This window comes from Brachionichthys hirsutus, chromosome 10, assembly GCF_040956055.1.
Source record: "Brachionichthys hirsutus isolate HB-005 chromosome 10, CSIRO-AGI_Bhir_v1, whole genome shotgun sequence".
In the NCBI taxonomy this organism is placed as follows: Eukaryota; Metazoa; Chordata; class Actinopteri; order Lophiiformes; family Brachionichthyidae; genus Brachionichthys; species Brachionichthys hirsutus.
The window spans coordinates 705,377-730,973 of record NC_090906.1 but is presented as its reverse complement, the minus strand read 5'-3'; the positions used below and the strand labels follow the sequence as shown (position 1 = coordinate 730,973).

At 45.9% G+C, this 25,597-nt stretch overlaps 2 protein-coding genes across 2 annotated transcripts in view; both read right to left on the bottom strand.

Moving 5' to 3' along the window:
* LOC137900575 (histone H2AX-like) overlaps positions 1 to 25,597 on the bottom strand; it is a 247,668-nt gene that overhangs the window by 49,570 nt on the left and 172,501 nt on the right. The window lies entirely within an intron of this gene.
* igsf9bb (immunoglobulin superfamily, member 9Bb) overlaps positions 5,200 to 25,597 on the bottom strand; it is a 48,946-nt gene continuing 28,548 nt past the window's right edge. The window contains exons 8-21 of the mRNA XM_068744680.1: positions 24,679 to 24,821; positions 24,409 to 24,549; positions 24,188 to 24,304; positions 23,620 to 23,770; positions 23,200 to 23,323; positions 21,920 to 22,095; positions 21,120 to 21,346; positions 19,912 to 19,996; positions 17,567 to 17,731; positions 16,079 to 16,124; positions 12,092 to 13,732; positions 11,054 to 11,080; positions 5,808 to 5,935; positions 5,200 to 5,414 (exon numbers count right to left, since the gene is read on the bottom strand). Of these exons, the coding sequence (XP_068600781.1) occupies positions 5,200 to 5,414; positions 5,808 to 5,935; positions 11,054 to 11,080; positions 12,092 to 13,732; positions 16,079 to 16,124; positions 17,567 to 17,731; positions 19,912 to 19,996; positions 21,120 to 21,346; positions 21,920 to 22,095; positions 23,200 to 23,323; positions 23,620 to 23,770; positions 24,188 to 24,304; positions 24,409 to 24,549; positions 24,679 to 24,821 (3,386 nt within the window). The remainder of the gene's footprint in view (positions 5,415 to 5,807; positions 5,936 to 11,053; positions 11,081 to 12,091; positions 13,733 to 16,078; positions 16,125 to 17,566; positions 17,732 to 19,911; positions 19,997 to 21,119; positions 21,347 to 21,919; positions 22,096 to 23,199; positions 23,324 to 23,619; positions 23,771 to 24,187; positions 24,305 to 24,408; positions 24,550 to 24,678; positions 24,822 to 25,597) is intronic.

Here is a 25,597-nt window from a genome sequence, read left to right as displayed (position 1 = left end):
GCGACTCGCCTGCAGTCCAGAGACACGATGCGACTCGCCTGCAGTCCAGAGACACGATGCGACTCGCCTGCAGTCCAGAGACACGATGCGACTCGCCTACAGTCCAGAGACACGATGCGACTCGCCTGCAGTCCAGAGACACGATGCGACTCGCCTGCAGTCCAGAGACACGATGCGACTCGCCTGCAGTCCAGAGACACGATGCGACTCGCCTGCAGTCCAGAGACACGATGCGACTCGCCTACAGTCCAGAGACAGGATTGTAGAGCTACATTTTGTCTACAGCAGGAAATATCAAACTTAAATAAAAAAATAAAAAAAGCACCACAGATGTTTTCAAATAGCACCATTTGTCAGAATGTATGTGACATTTTTTTTGTTTTTTTTGGCAATGTACAGCGTTGAACTGAATGTCACCGATGTCCGCCGCGGCGCTCTAGCGCCACCTCCCGGTCGGAGGCGACATCAGTTCAAAGCAGCGTCATCAAGCACCGTGTCCATTATACATATGGTAGATGAGGTGAAACGTGATTTATACATTTGTCTTGCTGCCAAAGAATGTGTGTGTGTGGGGGGGGGGGGGTAAACGATGAACGTGCGATAAATAACAATTGGAAAAAAAAGAGAGAGAAGCTAAATCACCGTCCCTAAAACCACGTCTGGTTCACACAGGAATCAACAATCACAGTTGCTATTTACACCAAGCGGACGTGACTGTAATGTCTAGTTCTAGTTTGCTGTGTCCTGGTAGGAGAACCCGTCGCTACACAAATGAGAACCTCGAACAGACGTTCTTGAGGGTTCTGCATCGCTACAGTAGAAACAACAAATGGATATAAAAAAATAATAGAATATAGACTTATACATTCTTGAATATAAGTTCCTAAATCATTTTTGCTTCCATCATTTCTTCTATCATATATTATTTATACACGTTTTTTTTTCTCCTCTAGACTTATCTGGCTCTATAATACTAAATTCTGGAACTAGCTTCTATCCATCACACAGAGGTCGGTTATGTCGCGTTATAATGCGTCACTGAAGCAGAAGCTACACGCCTCGGCTCCCATTCAGTTCCCCCTACAAAGTATATATATGTGACAAGGTATACTCATCTGAGATATCATTTACTTGGTGCAACAAAACTTTTAATTTATATATAATTTTTTATTTCAAGCATTTTTGGACAGCAGTTAATATAATAAAATGTGTTCCCTTCGCGTCGCTCTGCTGATCGCTGATGAGGAGGGCGTAAAGTATTTTGCTTTCCTGTTAATAAGAGGCGAGATGGATTTATCACTTAAACTCACGCTGAAAGTGATAAAACACTCCTGGAAGAATTAAAACTGTTTTTCTACCCCCGCCAAGGAAGTTATTTTTCCAACCTTGTCTCCTTGTTTATCTGGAGGATTACAACAACAACAACAACAAATAACACTGAGCTGAGCGAGAAGTTGAGCGTCGGGGAAATTCTTGTTCTGCGGATCCAGAATTGTTCCTTTGTCATCGTTGGACGGGGAGGTTTTCGTTTTCAGTCTCTTTAATTTCTTAGAGAATAATAATGAATTTTTGGCAGAAAAGCATTGATCCAAATAAAATGTCAGATCCAGTCGATTTAAATGTTTTAAATAGGAGGAAGATTTTTTCCAGCCCAGAACTGAGTGGATTAAAGGGGTAAAAAAATCATCACAATAACTCAAATGTAACCCGAAAGATGAGCCTTTGATTCATTAAGAGTAAAGTTAATGGGGACATTTTGCTGGCCTGTGAGCGTTCATCTGAAAGACAGAGGTATTACAATAATATTACCATTTATAGTGATTAAAATACCAATATGCATCTTTATCTAGGCAAATCTTGATATGATCGCATTCTGGGTGTAAAGTGCTGACTGGGGGCAACAACATTGTAGTATATGTTTAGCACCAGAGAGTTTCCATTCTTACATCGTTTTCGTTTAAAAGGTGTAAACTCAGAGCAGAGTGGCGCTAAATCCAGAGCGATAACAGTACTAAGATTCTCCTCACAAAGTCTTTTGGTGAGTGCGTTGTCCTTCTATTCACCATGAACATAAATTCATTTCAGAGTCTTACGCGGCACCGCCGGAAGCTCGGCACACAGCTAGCCTTGCGGCGGTGCGTTCGCGCTAAGCGAGCTTTTCACGGCTCAGACCTGTTCTCGGATTATATCCGTGTCCGGCGTCCGGAACACAAGCCGACCTGCGGTTGGACAAAGAGCATCCGTCAATTTCCCATGACGGCTAGTTTCAGAAGCTCGCTTTTCAGCTGTGTACTCAGTCATTCTCACCGTGTGTGTGTGTGTGTACTGGCTTTATAAAAACTATTTCCACGTTGAAATAAAGTGCCCCCCCCCATGACTCCTAGTGGACAAAAATGTTAATATATTGTATATAAATGTTTGTAACTGCATGCCGTTAACCAATTTTAATAAAAAATTAACTTCTTATTTTACAGTTAACAATATAGATGCTATATACGTGATATATATATATATATATATATATATCACGTATTCTGTCACTGACAAACGCGAATCATTTCTCAATTCAGTTTTGGTAGAAATGGCCACCGACTCGTTACAATCCTCTCTGGGGAGTTCAGCAATGCAACAGCTTCAGTCTGTCCGATGAAGCGACTTCTATCCTGCAGGTCTAGAAAGAATTAACCCATTAAATGCCCTCCGGAGCGCCGCCAAGAAGACCCAGCAGTGACACTTTCAATGAAGCAAAACACCCTGAAAGGAAAGTCGGCGCTCTTCTTCTTCTTCTATGGAATAAATGCTGTTGGGTTCGATTCCAGAGGGGCATCGAGCACCAACGCTGACCTGACCCTGATGTGTCAGCGTGGCTGTGTGGTTCTAAACACACTTCAGCCACCTTGAGGAAGAAGAGGTCCTGGTTTATCTTTCAGTGCGGGGGTGCAGCAAGGCCCCGCCCCAACATCCACCCAACCACAGATCCCTTTAAGCAGCTGCAGCCTTTAAGAAGTCGGTAAAATGCACCGATGAACCTCACAGGAGAGAAAAATGGCAGTGTGGCATTACATCATCAGGATGACGAGCTTCTCTTTGATGGTGATGATGATCTCACGCTCATCAGTTAGCATCTTATGCTGGTCACATGACACACCTGACACAGAAGTTGCGTTAGCGTTGCACTGCTATGGGCTCGTTTGTATTGTGCCACCTCTTTGGAGGCGTGGACTCCGGTTTGACTTCAGCTGCATTCATGTTTTCAGGAGGTATTTCCACAATAAGTGCATCACATCATACAAAAATGTCCCAAAACTGCAACGCCGCAAAAAGTAAAAAAAAAAGGATCACGGATCAGCTTCAAAGCAAACACGATCTTTCTGGCACGTTGAAATAGTTTGAGTAGTTCTTGCGTAAAGCTAAAAGCAAAGCCTCCTCCATGGAGGCAATAAAGGCGCCAGCGTTTTAACCAAAATGGAACTTGGATCTGGATATGGTGCCGAGCCAAATTACTCAGCACGACCGCTTAGGCGTTTTTCTCGGAGGACATTTATTTACTATTCTCCGCTTCATTGCATTCAACTTTTCCTTGCTTCCGTTTTGATAACAGAAGAGGAGGGCGTTCCAGAGGCCGAGCATTTATTGTGGAAATATCTAAGAAGACAAAGTTAAAGCTGCAATTGAATCCGTTTCAAATTACAACAAGTTTGCATCAATAAATATGTGAAAGCCGTGCATCAGTCCTGAATGCACGTACGAGCGATACCCAACGCAGGTCCGCCAAACACGGATGCTCGTGTTTGAAATACACAAGCGTGTATGAAGCCGAGCACCTTCAGAGCAAAACTGAAAAAAATACATAAAACCACGAATTCACGCGTCAAATAGCTCTCGTGTAGTTTCTCATGTTATGACACTTCCTTGGTTTTGATTGGACAAGCAAAACCAATTCAATGCTCATTTCCACCTCAGTGAGACGTGGAATAGAAATAAACATCGTTGTTTCAATCAGTGGAATGATAAAAAGATGCCACTAAATTTGAAAAGATGAGAGACTTAACTCAAAGGCCTTGGATGGTAAACAGGTAGAAGTGAGTAGTTACACACACACACACGCTCATGCACACAGACACACAACTAAAAACATGAAATAAGAATTAGACACCAGTGAAGCAGGCAACCAGCCATTAAGGCCAAAACAAAGCTATTTTTGGGCCCTGTAACATGTATGAAAAAAAATACTATCATATATTATGGCACAAACTCCCGTGAATGAATTTGGTTTCTTTTTTTAACTGAATTATTTTTACTAAGAAGGATATGGAACATTTAGGAGCTGAAAATAGGAGCACTGCAGGAGATGGACTGGATCAGTGCAAACCGCTGCAGGACGTCAGACGGAGCAATGGAATGATTTTTGTATACATGAATTGAAATCTAAAACGATGAGTAGATGAGTAAACGTGAAATGTTTCACTCAAGAGATTGAAATATTCTGAAGCTAAAATGAAACGACTGCGTCGCCACGCGAACGTCGACTTGAATAAACCCGGGAAGCTCGAAAGCGAGAGACAAAGTTCTGCCGGCTGATTCTGGCGGTTGTGTGGTTTTGCGTCCCGTGCTCTGAGGTGTCGTCGGTAAGACCTGGGAATGTCCTTGTTTGTGAAGCAAGTTTTGTCGGCATATGCAGAAAGGAAGCAGCTGTAATCGAAGACCGGGGGGGGGGGGGCTTTACTTCTTCCTGGAGTAAAGTTTCAGAACATTTGATTTGAATTGTAAAAAGAGGAAACTTTTCATTCATACATTTGTTTTTTAAAGGGAAGACTAACTTGTTCTAAATGGAATCCAGAGAATTCTCCATCAGTCACCAGGAAAAATAATCAAACCCAGAGCCGACGATGCCCTTCAAGCAACCGGCGCTGCTTTAGATGAGCATCAATCTGTCTCTTTCTAAATGGACAACACATTTACGCTTTTTTTTTGTCATCATTAGCTTGTGCAGAATGTCTAATCATATTGATTGAGCTGACCGAGGACGTAGCTCCAGAACACACCAAATCTAAATGCTGAAATTTAGTCCTACTCTCCCTAGCTAGTATATTGCTAACACATATTTATTGATGTGTTGTTGTTGTTGGTTCTTTTAATCTGGTGTCCAGCTAGTGTTGAAATGTATTGCCATGGTTGTGACCTTTGATCTTTAAAGGCTCAGAGGAGGGTGGCGTGGTCTGGGTCTACGCTGTCCATGCTGGCCAAAATAGCCTTCTGGTCCTCGCGGAGGGGGCGCCGGTATAGCAGAGCAGAAAAGCGTGCGTACGGGTCGTGGAGAATGGGCCGTTTCTTCTTCTTGCGGAGGTAGAGAGCTTCTTCGGGCTGGAGTACCTGAGAGGTGTAGGCCTGCTGGGTCTGAGAGGTGGAGACACCTAGTGGAGGGGGGGATGAAAGTCAAAGTCAGGTCATTGGCATCGTGAGCATTGTCTGTCTTGTAGATTGACGACTCCAGAGATGAGGAGCTGGGACATTAGATACATGATCTCTGAGGAACGAATGACTCCTCGACAGCCGTTTGGTATCTGCTTTTACCGAAGCCTTTCTGAGAACGGGGCTTATTTTGAAAGTTGAAATGGAAAACAAGAACCTGATTGGATGAATGACACAAAAGCCTGAACGGAAGGCGAGCAGGCAAAGTTGCATCTTGAAACTGCATAAATGTGAGAATGACACCATCAACATGCGATGCATCCTTTACCTGGAGTCATCGCAGTGCTTCAACATATCATTGTGCAAAGAGTAAGAACGCAAGTTTGCATTCACACCTGCTTTCTTTCTGCTCTTGGAGTTGTTGTTGTTTGTCGTCATCTTCTTGGCCTTTTTAACACGTTGGTATCTCAGCGCATCGATCCTCTCAGACCCCGAAAGGGCGCTCGCCGACCCTCGACGTTTTCTGGATAAAGAACAAAGACAGGGGGGGAGACGGGTAACTCCGGGCCAAACAGTTTCGAGGATCGTTTCTTCCCTACGGAGCGCGACAAAACCAGAACCCAAACGGTCTTAGAACAGCGGCTCGTGCTAAGCAAGAGGCGCAGAGGATCAATGTGAGACCCCTAAAGAGCAGGAGCCAATGCTGCTCGTGAATAAATTCGACCATTTCTCAAAAAGCTTGCTGTTATTACATCACGTTTGAAAAGAATTTCGTTGAGAAATCCAGATGGTGGATTAAATGGACTGAAACGCAAATTTCACTGCCGCTTCAGGGGCATCAAAGACATGCTCCTCAAATTGATCCAAAGAATCTTTATCCAAAGAAAAGTAGTTTCCGAATCCTCATGAGTCTCGTCCATTCACCTCACATTGGCGATCAGAACGGCGAGTATCGTTCTGCGAGGAGACACAACATTTAAAAAGCTTTGCGCTGTTGGTTTCAGAGCAAAAGTCTCCACAAATGAGTGTTTTCAACCAATTGTACTTTTTTTCCAATTCACACTTTTACAGATTTACGTGACTCTTTGATAGATAATCATTTGTCACACTCTGAAAATAACAGGTGCAAATATTTCCTCAGTTTCTCATCGATGCACACCCCCCCCCCCCCCCCCCCTTTTCATCACGGAGATGCTAACGGCATGGCAAGCCACAGATCTCTGCCGCAAACACACACACACACACACACTTTGTTCTCTCAAGGCACAGAAAGCAATCAGCATTACAGAGGCCATCGTCCCACGGCGTCTACAGAGAGAAACCAACGGTCGTTAGTAGACGGAGGGGGGGGGGCAGAATTCACGGCTGAGCAGCGAAGCATCAACAATATGTATCATAGACATGGATACCGTCTACAATGGGCTTCACCATGCTGACAGGGGGAGAGATGGCGGGAGGGGGAAAATGACTACTTGGGAACAGTCACATCATGAAAAAAATAAGCCAAAGAAAAGCGAAGCACTAGAACAACAAATGTAACAAGAATTGATCAATAAAGTTGTTTCGTTTCAAAACGCAGGAGCAATATTTAGCGATGGCATGCATGGCAGTTTGCACATGGAACACGACTTTAAAGGGGAATACATTCAAAAACACTTCCCTTGGCAGATCACTCAAAGATTGAGGTCCTCAAGGCCCCTGTGTGCCCCCCCCCCCCCCCCCTACAAGATATTGATGAAATATTTACTCCTTGGTTTAGAAAGAAGTGTATAAAGCAGTTTTTTGTTACTGGACCACTTCACATGGTAGTGAGAACTGTTCTGCAGTCCAAACTTACAAGTGTTACAGAAAATTGTTTAATTCATGCTCTCTACAGATGCTTTATTAGAGATTAGAGGCCATGTGTCCACCGCGAGGCTGCACTTAGCTATTAAGGCTAAAGATGTGCTCGCCATGACTTCACTGCTGTGACTTCTCTGCTGCTTCATTCATGCTATCAGCTGGAATTTGTTTTTGCCTTCTTAAAATTAGCATGCTGAGACACATGCTAAGCTTTTGCCACTGCCAGAAACATGCAACAGCAATTGTGCACTATCGTTAATGTGCGCTGTGAATGACGGCTCCGAGTGGACACACCGCTTAACGTGACATCATAACGGCCAAGCTTACAAAATATCTCTTGGAGATTGGGGTCCAAATTTATTTTCTATTTGGTGTCATACAAGCATCTGTAAAACATAAATGACAAAGTGTCACGCTTGAGGAGAATGCTAAGAAAGTTTTAATTAATGTGACCATCTGAGAATGAAGAACGTCCACGGAGAAACAACACTTTCGAACGCGATACGTCAAACTAGCAGTAACTGACTTTGCCTTTGGTTATGCTATTTGTTATTAGCATTATTCTTTGCTGGCCTGATGAGGCTGGTCATTCATAACTCTACCAGGCCAAAGTTCAACCTGCGATGAAGGCGACGAGAAAAAGTTGGATCCAAATAATTAGTCGTAGAAACGGCATTGTTCATTCTCCTCTAGCATCAAATGGGTCTCACATGGCGTGTTGGACTGAGGATCAAACAGCAATTGATTCCATCAACGACAACTGATCATTTAGTCTGCAAAGGCTAAAGGGAGGCTACTACAACTACAATCCTGGCACGGGCACTTCCTTCATTGGTTTCAAGAAGCAACAAACAGCGAGACTCAAACAAGGTCTTGTACTTTGTATTTTGATCTTAGCTTTGCAATGAAGATGGTAACCATCAACTAGCATTTTAAGAGTGAAGGATTTGAGTTGTTACTACTAACAGATACAGAGACTGTCTGGTAGGAGATAGTTGTGTGGGCAATAGTAGGTCAAACAGCCTGGGATATCTCAAAGAAACTTGATGGTACCCGACTGATGTGTTGGAAGCAGGTAGACGAATCTTCTACTCCAAGGAAGACGTAACCATGTCGAATACGACCAATCACAAAAGGGCTGAAGGCTCCCCGAGCTTTCACCAAAAGACCGGCCAATCAATGTGAGAGGTACTTCTCTCCAACGCCCACAAAGAAGAAACTCTTGCACATGATGGACGCTTTGTGTGATTGCTTCTTTGTTGGAGAAAAGACAGTTGGTGTGAGGGTGCAAGATCATCCAGATTGCCATTGTGCTACCGTGGACTTGATGTGAGGACAGTGTCCTGGTGCGAGAACATTCCTTTGGCCAGTGTAGTCGGCTCCTGTTACTTTCATGTAATCCACCAGCAGCACTTCCTTTGCATCCGAGAAAATCAACTTGCCAGTTCGCCTCAACTTGACTTGACTTTCTCGGGATCTGGAGACTCTGGGTTTTTTGTAGTGTTGGTGTCTTTGTTTGGAAGCAGTGGACTCGAGTCTCATCCATTCTTATGAATGACTCTTGATCCAACTTGTAAAAGACTATTGATTTAACATTTTTCACTGCATTATGGGGAAACTGGATGCCTCCTGGTGCCGAGACAGAGTTTCATTCAGGCAAATCTAGAAATAAGTCATTTTAAGGCAGAAATACTAAAAAAATACCATCAAACTAGAACATTGGTACACATTCAGAATTGCATAATATTGGAAGAGATATGCAGGTTTGGACTTTATTCTCCAGACCAGACTAATTAGTGGCCCACAGGCCACCAGCAGACCACGAGAAACTTGCATCCAACCGAGAAACTGCTCAACCTTATGGTTTGAATGAATTCTGATACTGCAGGTCCGACTGCTGCTTGGCAGCTAACATAAGGTCCTATGCTTGGCAAATATCCTGCATGAGGCACGAAGGCCACAACAGGCATGGCAATCAGGAAGGTTGACAGTGTTAACCCAAGTCTTCTGAGATGACTGGACGAAAAGTCGGCATTTATTCTTCCACTCTCGGAGTCTATTGCAGATGTGAAAATGAAATGCCATTTTGAAGCTGGACAGAGACACTGGAAACAGAGTCAATTATAGTCTCAGGTAAGGATGCGGCAAATACATGGATACACTTTTGGGAAGTTATAAATTAAATATTATATGTACCGTATTATAAGCTTTTATGGTTTTCACAGTATTTGTAAGATGAATTTGAGAGAATCAGCATGACTAAATGAGTTTGAATTAAAATGACAAAGGGGTGTGTCCATTCTCTCCAGAAGAAGTCGAATCTCCACGAGGACCATGTACATTTTTCACCAATGAAAGCAGCTCCTTTTCCATCAGCAGCAATTTCTGGTTAGAAATCACCACATTTTCACAGGAGGCCAAACAGATCTACGAGTATTTACATGGACAAAATGTCTTTAATCCGATCAGAGTTCGGATTATAATTATGATCGGATGTTCTGTGTTCATGGACCCTAAAAATATTGATTCGATTATTACTTGCGTGTTCATGCATCACACATTCGATCGGAATAAGCTATTTTGACATGCAGAATTTATACCAAATATACCGGAAATAGTAGTAGAAGAAGAAGCCGTAGCGACTTCCGTTAACAAAACATCCCTCTGCCCTTTTCTGCTTGAAACTTTCATGTTATTCCGCGCATTGTTCCCGTTTGCGCTGTTACTTTGCATTCACACTTCCAACTGGAGCTCCAGCAACATGTTTGTCTCAGATACGGGACCAGCTCTGTCTTTCGCTCGCTCTGCTTCAACTCGCTTCCGGGAATAACAGATAATAACAGAATATAGCTGACGTCACAGATATGTGCAGAAAGGATGGTTTGTACTGAAACTTCGGATTAAGTGTTTTCATCCGCACCAATCGGCTTATCAATCGGCATAAACCACCCCTCTCGATTGGAATACAATTTGGATCGGAATGAGCTTGATCGGGCCCGACTATTCCAAATTGGCTGTGTAAATGAAACATTTTTATTCCGATCAGGCTTTTAATCTGATTAAATGTGTCCATGTAAACGTAGCCAATGAACAAATGGGTGTGAGTTGTGATACTTGATTTCTTTTTACGTTAAGAAGATTGTGTTTCCATCTTAAATGCTTGTTAAGCTTAGTTCAACCAAAAAGAGAACTTTATTTCATTTTCCTTTGAGAATTCTGTGTTTTTTATGGACTGGCATGTATTGACAGTGCATGTGGGTAAGTTTAACTGAAGCTCCCTGGTCTAGACTAAAGGTGTTTCTGCTTAGTAACACGTCCGACCCTCGGAACCATTCAGTTCCGTTCATTCTATCCAGCCATGAACAAATGTGTCCTTCGGCATTTGCAAAAAATACTATGAAATATATTACATATCAACAAGTGAATAACCAATTGTCAGAGTAATTAATAATAAATATTCTGATTCCTTCAAAGGTATTGTTAACCAAAAAAATAAAAAATATGAGTGAAAGTTGTCAGTTAAAGCACTCAAGCATGAAATCATGTTGATACTTCTGCTTTGGTAAACAGGCGGTATTTGCATCATGTACTGAAGACTGCAGAACACAAAATGCATAGGAAAAGGAAGGAACTTCGATAAACTACACGTGTTGACTGAAGGAAGGAACAAATCAAACAAAGACTTATAGTCTTGTATTCCCCTTTAAAGGACGAGGTGATAAAAAAAAAAAAAGTCCCACCTGCTAACCCCCCCCTTTCAGACATGGATCCAACCCTTACCTATTGCGGTGTAGAGGACCTGGTCACAACAACGCTGCCCAGATAGCTGAGATCAATCAAAAACAAAGCAGGTAAGACTCCAGGAGCCATCAAGAACCACCATACTGCCCCCGTAAGTCATAATGATGGAAACATTGCAGCACATGAGAAGCTGACAGGCCCTGAGACACACTTTGCCCAACAACCTCTCCTTGGTAGTCAGACCTGGGAGTATCCTGGGGGCAATTAAAATCATTGGGGAGAGGAGGGTTACAGAAAGGGAAGGGAGAATTGGTCGTGCAGTCAGGTTTCGAAGGCCGAAGATGGGCCGCAGGGCCTGCCGAGATGAATTCTTCTTCAAGCCTCCCTCCGCATGATAAAGGCATCTTCAAAGGCTTGGAGCTAGACTTAACAATAAGTGCTTGTTTTGTCTGGGGAATCAATTTGTTGATGTTAGATGAAAAGCAGTGTAAGGCATGACAGAGATGGGGGGGGGGGGGGGGAGGGGGCTGTGAAAATTCCAGGCTTTTAGGGGCTTGTGGCAAACGAATTACACAGTGCACTGGTGATAGTATTTATCATCTGGATAGACTGTAGCCCCAAAAGGTAGGAAATGTCATCTGTGAAGCAAAGGCATTTTTCTTTTCAATTCCACAAGTAACTTGTGGATTTGTCATCGTTGATTTGTTTTGGTCTTTTTTGCTGGAAATGAACTATGTTCTAGATCTAGAATGTAAAAGTATGGAGCAAAGCTTCACAGATTCATTGAGTGAAAACCTCTAAAAAGCAGCACTGACCAAATGAACTAAATTCTCATCAATATGCTCACAAATGATACATCAAAGTGTTTTTTTTCTTCAACCATAAAGTTCTCATTATTCAGGTAGTGTTGACAAATGAAAAAAAATGATAAACTTAACTCGAAAACTAATTTGCAACATAAATGATTTACAGAACTGATGGACAAAAGACAGCACTTCAGTAACCAAAATGTCAGAGCAAACTTAGACATTAAAGCTTTGTGGTTCGGGGCGGGTGAATCAAATGGCATTCCTCTCTGCATGTCTAATTCACCTACCCTGAAGCTGACAACTGGAGTGGAGAGGGCTCAGATGGAAGTATCGCCTCTTCAGTCCTCCTCTGCGATGGCATGTGCCCAAACATGTTGCTGCTTTCCATGGGGGGTGATGGGGACAGGGAAGTTGGGTAAGCGGTTGCAGAGGAGGCAAACCCCTTGTGGGAACGGTAGCAGGGACTTGCTCGCCGGCTACCTTGGCCTTGGGCAGGTGAGGAAGTGGGAGAAGTTCTCCTTGAGAAGCTGGCTGCGGAAGGAGGGAGGAGGGTAATCTCAGACATCTCTGGGGGTATGGGAGGTTGGGCAAAGCTGGGGCGTGGCCGGGGACGTACTACAATCTCTGGGGAGCCCTGGTGAGAACTAAGGGGGCTTTGAGTGAGGGGCGAGAGCCGAGAGGGCTGGAGTACCACCTGATGCCGGCCATAATCCATTCTACGAGCCTGTCTGGGGCTGAAATGAGGGGTGGTCTCAAACCATCGTGTGTCCAGGCTACTGAATGTGCTAGGGACAATATGGGCCATTGGATCGGTGTAAGGCAAGACCGGTACACCCATACCGTGGCTTTTGTGTCTTAGCTGCCCTAAATGTGCCTCTTGCATAGCTAAATGCTTAGCTGGAGAGCTATGAGGCTTCGCCTTGCTGGGAGACTTGCTTAAGAGGCTCTTTGTGGCCTTCAGTGGTAGGACAGTTGGGTAAGTAGGCATTGGAAGGGAGGAGGGCTGGAAAGTACTAAGAGGAAGCACGTGAGGTGGAGGAGGATAGGGGGAGTCGTGACGAAGATGCAAAGCGTGATGTGGCGGAAAAATGAACTGGGGCCCCTCAACACTTGTAAAAGTGAAATCCAGACCCTGCCAAATCTCTGGTGAATGAGAAGAAGAGGCGAGTGTCAGAGGAAGTGGGAAACCAGAGACAGTATATTGTGGGAAATCACCCTCCCCCATTTCTTCAGGAATTACGGGGTGACCAAAAGGACCTTCAGCAAGGTATGGAGGGGAGGACATGACAGAGCTGAGTGGGCTGGTATCAGGCATGTAAAAAGGAGGCGGCGGATCGTGATCTCCTGGAGTGCCCAGATAGCCATAAAAAGCCCTGTGAAGAGAGCCCCGGATCTGCCCGGTGGCATGGAGCCGGCTGCTCTCCATGATGGTCATACCTTCAAAGGGCCTCTGGAAACGAGGACTGTAGGCTGGAGGTTGCATGTAGGATTCCTGACTGGAGATGGGGGAAATCTGGTGAGGTCGTAGTGGGGGCATAACTGGTGGCAGAGGCCTGGGATCTTCATTTTCTTCGTCTGATTGACGGAATTCGGGGTAAAGGTCGGATTCTTCCACAAAGGGAAAGCCCACAATTCGCCGGGGCTTAATAGACATTTCTGTGTCCGTGGAATCTACGACAAAGCGTCCATCCGGTCCTCGGCTTATCAGTTCAATGGGCGTTGTTGCTTCAGGTTCATGCTGCTTCATAGAGCTGCTGTACTTCTTGCTCGTTATTGCTCTTTTGGTCTTCATGTATAAAGACAATTCCTCCTTCTTCCCGGGACTCGGGGGTGGTTTCTTCCCACGTTGGTCATGACTATCTTCAGATGATTCTGATGGGGATGCTTTTGAATGAATGCTTTCTGGACTTATTTTTCCTGAAGATGGCCTGGAGAACAGAAGATGGAAAATATGAACCCCTGAAAATGTTGTCTGTACCAAACAAGGTTTCACTGTAGGTGAACCATGCAACCAGCCAACTACTGTCCAGTCTACTGTCCTTTGGGACAATACTGACTGGTACCCACAGCTGCGAGGTAAACCATCGCGTATCTTAACAATAATTGGTTGAAACAATAAAAACAGCTTTATCTTGAAATGTTCAAAAAGTGGGACATGCCCAACCTTTGCACCAGGTTGTATTATTAAAATGTTTTTATACTTCTCACTGCTAACAGGCAATGTGATTTACCTCAACCTGGGTGTCTGAGAATCTACGCAGAAAACTTGACTTATTACCTCTCGGCACACGAGCAGATGAATATTAAGAGCTAAAAGCGGAAGATCCCAAACTGCTGCCTCCGTTAAAGGGATTCTGATTACCGTTTCAAAACAACGTTATCATGAACGATCATCATTTTCAATCTCCTGGCAGACAAAAATGTACTTCTTTGCCTTAAAGTCATGCAATCAACTTTGTAAAGTAACCTGTAGACATACTTTAATTAAAATGTAGATGCTTGTTGAGACAAGACAATAAAAAAACTATGTTCTTGGGTTTTTGTTTTGTTCTGAGGAGTCAAAGAAGATGGACACAAATAGAAAGAAATACACGCAACGAATCAGTGTGACTTTCTAATATATGAACTGAATTAAGGGTCACACACACTTGAAGTGATGCCTGTAATCCTCTGGGATCTGAAGTGTATAAATTCTATAAAATACAATGAGATTATATTTTGGGAAAACGTCGACATGTATGCTGCTTTAATGCCACATAATATATAATTGTAAATAAAAAAAACTAAAATGGAATCAAAATGTATAAAAAAAAAATCTAAAAAGACAACTTCTGGAGATGCTCCTGAACGCGTCGTCAGAAACATCATTGGGCATTTCGGGTCTTTCTACATCAGACACCGTCTCCCAGACAATCCAGCCACGACTCCTTCCTGTGACTATCCTCTGGCCGACATGGAGCTGGGAACACTCCCAAGCCAGCCCTGCCATGAGCCGCCACTCCCACCAGTTCTTTGTGGCACAGCCGTGCTTCTGCATCCAACACAGCTGCTTGGGCCACCTTTGGATGGTTGCAGTCTCTATACATCAACACCTGCAATGTCCTTGTCACCTAGAATTCACCATCCAATGATTTAAAGGGCAACGGTTTCACGCATGCCAGGTCCACCACTCCAGCACCTCGAAACTCAATACGAGAGTTAACTCCTCCCTCCGGACTCTGAGTCAGTGGGGGCTGCTGGGTTAGTGTCTGTGGCTCTTAATATACTCTCCCTCTTCTTCCTCAGATCTCCTGAGACCTTGACGATCCAGACTTTCCTTTAGAGGCTGATGCAATCCTGGGGTATTGGGATAATTATTGGTTATGTTTGGATGAGAGGGATAGAAACAAGGAGCACAAATAAATCCATTACACTCATTTCAGAACATTCTGTATTTGTCAGTTTTTGTTTGTCCATGACGTATGCACCATGTTTCACTGTGGTGTGCACGCCCTCTACGGCGCAAAGCAGGAACATTAAACGTAATCTAATATAATAGGCAAGTCTGCCAAGAGGGCAGGTGACAGTCATAATCACAATAAAAATAAATAGCATAGAACTCTAGCAGTGACTGACGTTTTGTATGTTGTCACTCTTGAGCACAAATGCAGACAAGTAAATAAGAAAATAAATAAATAAAAGATTTAAAGGGCAATCGGAGCTTAGTGGCGCTCCCTTAGAAGTGATATTACCGAGTCTTCTCGGCAACCAACAGCCATCTCCTGAGAAAACTGCTGACCCTCATAAACAAGTAACGGCCAGAGTATTCTTGGCAATATACCACAAGTAACGGCCAGAGTATTCTTGGCAATATACCACGCTGGTAAATCCACGCTTTAAAATTAAATCATTTTGTCACAGACGAAACCAGAATTATGTAAATGTTTAACTCTTGGGTGCACTTGTTTTTCCTCCAGTGAGCTCTTCTCAGATTATTATCATTATGGACAGACTCAGTTTAATTTATTAGATTCCAGAACCTGTGAGAGGAATGTAATCGCACACACACAAGAGCTTCCTGGACCGGCAAACCCGAACCGTTAACCAAGTAAATCCATGACAGGCACAATAATCACATGACACACTTTAACCAAAAAAATGAACACACTCAAGATTGAGATCATACTTCACTTGTTATATGTGCAGTTGTCATGCAGGAATGAACGGGAAACGGTGCGCTCCGCTGCAGTTTGGGGGTGGACATATGATCGAGCAATAAAAGTGAAGTTACTTACGGAGTTTCCATGCTTTTTCTGCAGTGTGTTATGGAAAGGGGGGGGTCTGAAAGAAGGCAGAAAGGCAGAAACGACCATTATTCTCATGTACGATCAGTACTACTCACTCTATACCGAAAAGTACACAGTCCGAATAAATCCATACCTTTGCGTCCTTGACGTATATATTCATCCAGAGCGGGGTTTTTTGCCGGGGGGGTTGCACATGTCCTCAGTGAATATCAGACCTCTCCTATGCTGTAATGCCGACCTACACGCCTGAGATTTCACTCAGCATTCAGATCTAATGGCGTGATCAGTTTGTTTATCTGGTCATTAAGGCGGTGGCGATCAATTCCGGCATTTTGTGGAACTTTTACAGATGGATATAGAGATTCCTGAGATGAGATCTGAAACGATCAGCGATTGCTGGAAGAATCTGTGGCCTGAAGCGGTCAATAATTTCCCTCAAGACATTCAAAGTGCAGCCGTGGCCACGTCCGTGCGAGTGGCTGAGCTCCGAGGTGGCGAGGGCTTCGTGCAACCGAGGACGAGTTTGACGCTCTGACAGACGGACGTGCTGAGCCCATGAATGACGGCCACATGTTGGAGATGAGTAAAGAATTACCAACGCAAGAAAAAGATCCCAAACATGTAGACGATGAAGAATTCAATGCATTCAGTGACGCAGAATGAGATCTTGAGTTTGGTCAACTTGCTTGTTGGACTCGGGCGCTTGTTATGCTAATTCTGCCTGTTCAGCCTCCCAGGAATGTTCTTTATCCCACTGTGCATCTGAATTGCTGTTCACCATATACCTGTCCAACTAGCTGTGTATGCTGCGCGTAGCGTGCACAATAAGCTACGTGTGTGTGCTACGTGCTGCGCGCATAATAAACTATCAATCAATCAATCAGCGTTTATTGTCATTGTCAAATGAATGACAGCGAAAATACGTCGGAGCGGCACACACTGCACAGTCATACAAAAAACATCCCACCCCACAAACACCCAGTGTGAACATTAGCGACAGCAACGTATTAGCCACCGTACAGTCCAAGCCGTAGCGTCAAGAACACACAGAACAAGCAGGGACAGCAGGAACAGGGGACACACGTGGAGGTGTGTGTGTGTGTGTGTGTGTGCTACGTGTGTGCTGCAGGTAGCACACACACACACACAGCAGGCTCACTGGGTGTGTTTCGTTTGTGGTTGTTGTGTGTGTGCGACACGTAGCTGCATGCAGATAATTCTTTATGTGTTTTACTTTTGCTTATTGTGCACAATAAACGTCCCAAAGAAGTGCGACTTAGTGATGTCTTTTTTCTTCTTTATGGTGCATTAACTGACTAATAGACGTATAGTCCGGAAAATGCTGATGTTTTCTGTTGGAACATCCAGTTAAAGCCGATAGATGAGTCACACGAAGCCGCATGACGTTCGCTGGTGCGTCACTTTGGGCCGTTGACTGAAGGGGCGGGTTTTAACGACAAGGGTTTTCCCGCTTACCTTTTTTCCTCTTAAGTTTCCGCCGGCGCTGCTTGTTAACGAAGCAGGCAGCCATCGTACTGAACAAAACCGCTGCTGCCAGGAAACAAATGGTGGCCACGATTCCAGCCACCAGCGGTCTCGCTAGTCCGCGTTCCTCCACCATCTCAGGGGGCGGGAAGAAGTCTGCAAGGAGAGGGTCGAGAGGCATTGTGTGAAACAGCGGAGGGAAATAATGTTTTATTCATAAAATGAACGCGGCAGAATTAATGAAGCCAGATGTGAAATGCGTCTCGACTGTAACCTCTTCAGATCGTTTTAGTTTACTCACTTAGTTTAGTGACACCCACAGCCACAACACTAGAGGGAGCTCAAACAACAACCTGATTACCCCCTCCTATAGGACTAACATGGGTAAATCATCTTTTTACAATACTGCCCCCCAAGGGTGGAACTGTTTGACTCCTGCCCTCAAAACATGCACCTCTTTGGCCTCCTTCAAAACGGCCCTAAAAATACACCTTTCAGGGGGACAGAAACGGAGATAGTCATCACGACTCTCTCCGGATCAACCCCCCCCCCCCCCCCCCCCTTTTTGTCCACCTACGTTGCACACATTAAGTGTCTTTGTAGTTTATTGTAATTTATTGTAATTTATGTAATTTATTGTCATTCGTTGTCATTTTACATCTGTGGTGTAAAATTGTTGTGTTTTTTTTATATTTTCCTAATGTTATTTAGCATAAATTGAGTAATTTAATATTGGTTTTATTTTTATTTGTATTGCGAAAATTGTACTGTTAAATGTCGATGATTTATGTACGAAGGACTTTTAACGGAAACAAGACCGCAAGGGCTTTTTTGAAATGCTCCTCTTAGACAGGATGTTTGACTCTTTGTACTGTAATACATGCTACCGTGTGACTGTACTTGTACGCTAACATTCTATCTATATATTCATCATCATCTACTCGCGCCGACACAATCCGATGACCGGCTGCGGATGATGAAGGGCGTCTGGTGCCAGGATGGGCACGTTACAATGAGAAGTCAAATAAGAGCTGTGTTTCTGTCTGTCTACCTATCAGACATTAGTCACGTTCGTTTACCCCTGATAAGAGAAGAGAGGAGACTTTCCTTCTCACCGTGTGTAAGATTTTAACATCTGAAAGTCCGAACCAAAGTCCCCATTTGAGTTTGTCTCTGTCTTTTGTCCATCTGTCCTTGATTTGTGGATGACCTTTTACTTTCTGAGTGAATGGGGAGCAATTCAATTGGCATTTTTATAATTGAATTATGGCATCACAAATTTAAAAGCTGTAATTACAGATGTTGAAAATGTGTTCAATAAAAGTCTTTGTCTGGGCAGATACGGATCAAATCCTGAGAGACCAGGAAGGTGGGTATTCACGTGTGTACTTCAGATGGGCAGTCATCCCTGATTTATTAGCGTGTCTTTAGTGGAAGGTCTGGAATGCAGTTACCTCCACCCGACAGAAAGGTATCCGTTTGTTTCTTATGTCTGCCGAGGTTTGTTTGTTCAGCAGGATTATGCAACATCGTATATCTATAATTAATTTGTATGAGATAAGTCGGACACGAGCAGACGCCATCAGTGATTTTATTTTTGATGATGAGCAAGAGCTGGGAATGACATTTGTGGTTTATGTGCTGCAGCAAAGCATGACACAGCAAAAATGGAGTGCAGTAATAATGGTACTTAAAATTACAACTGACACATAGTAACTCTTTGTCATCTAAAGATGGACACTTTGAACCCACACATCTTTTATAGAGATGCAGACAAATTAATAACAGATCAAAAAAGTAACCACCGCCACCATCTGCCCCAGTAGGGGGCAGCAGAGCACTTCAACTGATCCCAAGGCCAATCCATGAGGGCCGAACAGCTGCTCTTATCAATCGATGTGTACCCGATGACCTCTGCACGGAGATTCACATGTTGAGGGGTTCGATATCAGAGAGGAAGCAGAATTACCGAGGAAAAGAAAAGACCAGCTTCAACGGCTTTTTTCTTCTTCTTTTTTTGCATAAAGCAATAAAATCCAGGAGAAAGCAGAACGATGATGTCATACATTTCAGGATGGTCCAATGAATCTGCACGTAGAGCCAGCCTTACATTTAGTTTTGCTGAGGGAGCAAAACGAGGAGCTGCTGCATGTGCAATAGTTCCTCAGGTCAAGCTAACGTGGGTAAGGATGCAGGTTTCGGGTGTCGGGTTGGATCCATCGGAGGAAAAGGGACCTGTCCTGTCCTTTCCCGTCTCCGTCTCACATTCTTTTTACGTGCACTTACTTACTTAAGATGCTATCAGTTATTAGTAATTGACTGATTCATCGTCTCACCTGTGCTGGAAACTCCAACAGCGTTGCTCGGTTCGCTGATCATGTCATCCATGACGGCCATGACGCGGAACTCGTACCACATCTCCTAGAGGCGGGAGGACAGAGAGACGGACATTCAGGAGAGGAATCATCAATCGACCCTGGAATTAACTCGAGCAGCTTCGTTTTAACGTCGCAGTTTAATTCGTTTAAATTAAAACCGGAAAGTGTGAAAACTGTTCAGAAATCAACAAATCATTTTCAGAATTTACTGAGATGCAGACATTGAGCATGGAAGTGACCGAGTGACAAACCCGACACCAAGAAAGAGAAATCAACCAGTTAAAAATAGTCAAACTGCCCAAACCCCCACAACATGTCATGGAAACGGGTGCAGGGTAAATTTCCTAACAATCCAACAAACTGAGAAAACTTTTTTTTTTTTTATCAGAGATGACAATCACATCACGAAGCTGTGATGTTATGGGAACATAGTGTATGAGGAAGGTTATGAAATCTAAAAAAAAACAGAGACGCTGAACAGAAAATTAAAATTAGCTCGACACAAATACCAGAATGAACAAGAAGGAGCTTGGAAGAGCCCAAAACCTCCCCAGAGAGTCAACAGGCTCATTATAAATTAAACCCTGATCCAACCCCAACAAGATTTCTGAGTGGCATTAGAACCTTTCGCTTCCCGGTTGGCTAATACGGCTACCCTGCACAGGCGCACGCCTACGCTCCTACACTGGTACTCGCTTTTCTTCATCCCACCATCATCACCTGTGATTACACTGATAGGTCTGGCTGCAATAATCATGAGGACGACCCTCCTGGCTCCTCTGAGGACAATCTGTCAAGTCAAACAAAGCAGCGCCGGTTTAAATATGACCTCTTTGTGTCGTCATTGAGGCAAACGTTGCGTTGCGTTGCGTTCGGCTTTACGCCACAAGTTTTTTAACAACTACACATTTTCAGACAAACTTAAAACGCACTTCCATGTGAAATTCGGCATAGCGCGAGCTCTGTGGTAAATAAAGTGATACACAGTTATAAATCGCTAGCACCTCAAAAACCACACTATTATTATTTATTTAATAAAACTCAGGCCTTTCCTTACAAATTGCACCTTTGATTGTCGCTCAGGTTCTGTGACACCCCAGGAAGACGCTAACGGATACGGAGCGTTGATATAACGAACTTTAAACCGGCTGCGTCCCGTTTCCTACCTGGATCAGCTCTCGGGCCAGTAGCTCCGTGTCTCCTGCGGGAACGCTTTCGTCCAAGACCTCCCAACGTTCTCCGAGGCGAAACTCCACGACGTAATGCTGGATAGGTGCCGTGTGATTGGCAGGCGGGATCCAGGTGAGCAGGACGCCCTGCTGCGTACGATTGGCTGTGAGGCACCGTGGTGGGGTAAGCAGCACCAATGGTTCAGGGGTACTTGTAGGAAATACTGCAAGAACACATGAGGGTTGAGAAAGTGTGTGTGTGTGTTTTTATTCCCTTATATGTTGCAGAATGAGCTTTATGGGATACCCAACCGATATCTGGTAGAAAAGCACTTTTTTAAAAGGACAAATCCTTCCCAGACGGAATATTTTGTCGCCCTTGGCAACACAGATGAGGCGTGAACAATGATTCCGTTTTCCAGCATGCCGCTCATCTTTAAGTAATAATCTGTGGCAGCTTCATTACTACCTAATAACTGTCGCTTCCTGTGCCAATGTAAGGAATGAAATACGGCGTGATGACTCGGCTAAGGCCAGGTTGAGGGTTGCCGGGTAGATTTTCTGCCAGTCAGTCAGGATGCAACACATTTTAGATGTTCAAAAGGCTGTAGAAAATAAAAGACTCGGCCGATGAGCATGCACGTCCACACGCGACATGAAAATGAACGTCAAAATGTTTCTGTGAAACATCACAGTTCCAGAGCGTGCCGATTGGATTTCCCAGATCCAGAGGGCGTGGTCGGCGTCTCCCATTTGCTGGAGACAACTCCGACCGTGTTCGTGGCGACGGCGCTCACCGAGTGTGTTCACAGTGACGACCTCGCTGAAGTGGCCCGTGCCGAGCCTGTTCTGGGCCAGGACGCTGAACTGGTAAGCCGTCTCTGGCTCCAAGCTGGGCACCACCATCCAGGCGTGGCCTGCAGGCACGGGTGTGGACAGCCAGTCATGAGGACCCAAGCGCTCCCTCTTCAGCCTGCGGCGCGGCCGGGAGGAAAGGATTTGGAAATGTTTGCTTTCCGTTCGAACTGAACGTCACAATCACACGCCATAACGGTGTCACGTCAACATCAAATGAAACACTCCCTTCATGAGTCCCCCCCCCCACGGACAGACGCTGGATGGAAACAAGGCCATGCTGCGCTCAGCGTTGCAGGTTGCTCATGCCGTACATTCAGCCTCGCACCTCGACTAGAATAAACCCAAATAGGATGTAGCAGCAAAGACCCCCCCCCCCCCCCCCTCGTCATGCAAAGCATCGCTTGCTGATGTGATGTGGTGCGTGTGTGTGTGTGTGTGATTTGAAAGACTCCTTGTTCAGCAGGACGGATTCTGAAAGCTTCTCATCAGCGCTGGAATACAAACGGACGTCACCTGAAGCCGCTTGTACGTACGCAACAACCCGGCGACGTCTGCCGCCGCCGTGAAAGCCATTTAATTACGCCTGCTGGCCGCCTCCCGCTGTGCCTGGCGGCTCCCTCGCCGCTGGACTGAAACCTTAGGCTCACAGCGCAAGCAGCACCGAGCCTCCTGCTGCTGGTCCTGGTTCATCGTCAGTGTTGCTAGGTAAACCCTCAGCTGATGGTCGGGCGCCGTTTAATGCTGGAAACCCGGGCCAGCGTCTCCATCCCGAAGGGGAACTTCCTTTTCCCACTAAACGTTTCTGGACTTTCACAACTCTGCAGCGATCTCCTAAACGAGTGAAGGAGGCGGAGCCTCAACCTCCTCGTGATGCATGAGGTGCACCTCTGAGGCGCAGCTCTTTGTTATTCCATACGGAAGAGCGTGAAAATAAATCTTTATTCTATAATGAAGTGAGATGATTAAATAAATGAAATGATTTCCGCAGACAAGCAGCAGCAAAGCGGCGGCGGCGGCGGCGGCAGAGCTCGCTCGGGGTCGTGTTCAGTTCAGTTGCGTCTCATGGTCAGGGACGAAAAGGTCGCTCACGGCGAACCTCTGCGTGCTTTCGGCGCTTCGTCTTTAAACAACTGCTCTGAACACAACCGCGGAAAAGACATCGGAGGTAACAGGAAGAAGGAGAGGAAAGCAGGAAGCAAAGCATGCTGGGAGGACTCACACATGGCCGTACCAGACTGAGAACGTCTGCTGAAAGCCTCCGTCGTAGCCGGCGTCCCAGGACACGTTGGCCCGGGTGGAGGACGCCACCACGTGGATGCTGGTGGGGGGGTGGGGGCTTGTGCCTCCGGGGAGGGAAAGCAGCGTTAAAGGGGAATACAAGTCGCCGAGTGGCCCTGCTGTGATTGGACGTCTCCATTTCACTCCAATGTCCAGGTCTTTGGTGTGTCGGCACATCAAGGTGTCAGCCAATCGCTTTGATATCGCCACACTGCGGTTGATGTAAACCATGTTATGCTAATAGTTGCTAGCTGCCTGCAGTGCATGATGGGAGTCTATTCTTTCTGGGACCTGGGGAGACACGAATCTCTAAAGCACTGCAGATATATGTGCCCGTGTCTCCGTGCACGTGTCGGATTACCGATGACTTGGACGTGCGTGCTGGCAGTGATGCTCGTGGCAACGTTGGTGGCGACACACTCCCACTCGCCGTGGTCCTCCTTGGTGAGCGACTTGAACTGTAAGCTGCCGCGGGGCAGGACGTTGTGCTTGCTTTTACTGCTTCTCCCAACCTGCAGTCAGAACCGGCCAATCATAAGAGAGGGGTGGAGAGAGGGGCGGAGAGAGAGAGGGGTGGAGCGAGGGGTGGAGAGAGAGGGGTGGAGAGAGGGGTGGAGAGAGGGGTGGAGAGAGGGACGGAGAGAGGGGTGGAGAGAGGGATGGAGAGGGAGACGGAGAGAGGGATGGAGAGAGAGAGGGGTGGAGCGAGAGGTGGAGAGAGAAAGGTGGCGAGAGGGACGGAGAGAGAGGTGGAGAGAGGGATGGAGAGAGGGATGGAGAGAGGGACAGAGAGAGGGATGGAGAGGCAGAGGCACGATGGAGGTTAAAAATCGTATAAATAGCAGCTCAAACTGTGGGAACGGCGGCGTGACATCGTTCAGATCTCGACACCTCCTTCAGATGGAGGGGGGGTCGAGGGCGGGTCTTACCTTCCTCCAGGTGATATTAGGGAAGGGGTCTCCCTCCGCCTCGCAGGGGACGACCAGTTCTCTCCCGGCCTCCTGCCTGTACTCCCCTCCAGGGACCACTGAGAATTTGGGAGGGTCCTGTCCAGGGGGGTTTACCGGTAAATAAAGAACCTCACTGCAGCCCTCCTGTTATCGGGGGGGGGGGGGGGCTGCTACAAATGCATGCTCATGGCGGGGGGTACCTTTAGCACCAGGGGAGCAGGAGGGGACCATCCCATGGAGCCCAGGGCATTGTAAGGCATGCAGGTGTAGGTGCCCAGCGAGTCCTCCGTCACCTCCGCCACGCGGATGCTGCCGTCGTCCATTTGGCTCCACCCGGGGAACTGAGGGGGGGGGGGAACGGCGCCTTATTCTAGAGCCCCCAACAAAGTCTGTCCAACTGAAGCGTCGGATTTAAATCAGAGCGGCGTCAGACGAAGCGTCAGCAGACGAGACGGCTCGTTCCAGCGCACCTTCTCTATCCGGAGGGGGAGGCCGTCTTTCTTCCACTTCACCAGCGTGACGGGGGGGTTGGCGTCTGCGGGACAGCGGATGAAGCCCGGCAGACTGATGGCCACGAAGATGACGGGCGGCATGTTTACCACGCGGGCAGGATCTGATGAGAGACGCCAGAGCCGTGAAACACTGGAACAACATGCTGACAGGAAACGTTTGGTCCTTCCTATGGACGAGCAAAGAATGTTCACCAACGTTCGCCAACGTTCACCAGCGTTCACCAACGTTCACCAATGTTCACCAACGTTCACCAACGTTCACCAGCGTTCACCAGCGTTCACCAGCGTTCACCAACGTTCACCAGCGTTCACCAGCGTTCACCAACGTTCACCAATGTTCACCAACGTTCACCAACGTTCACCAGCGTTCACCAACATTCACCAGCGTTCACCAGCGTTCACCAGCGTTCACCAACGTTCACCAATGTTCACCAACGTTCACCAACGTTCACCAGCGTTCACCAACATTCACCAGCGTTCACCAGCGTTCACCAACGTTCACCAACGTTCGCCAGCGTTCACCAACGTTCGCCAACGTTCGCCAACGTTCACCAGCGTTCACCAACGTTCACCAGCGTTCACCAGCGTTCACCAGCGTTCACCAGCGTTCGCCAACGTTCGCCAACGTTCGCCAACGTTCGCCAGCGTTCGCCAACGTTCACCAGCGTTCACCAGCGTTCACCAGCGTTCACCAACGTTCGCCAACGTTTGCCAATATTCACCAACATTCACCAACGTTCACCAGCGTTCGTCAATGTTCACCAACGTTCACCCGCATTCACCAACATTCACCAACGTTCGCCAATGTTCACCAATGTTCACCAACGTTCACCAATGTTCACCAACGTTTGCCAGTTACAGGATAAAACGACAATCC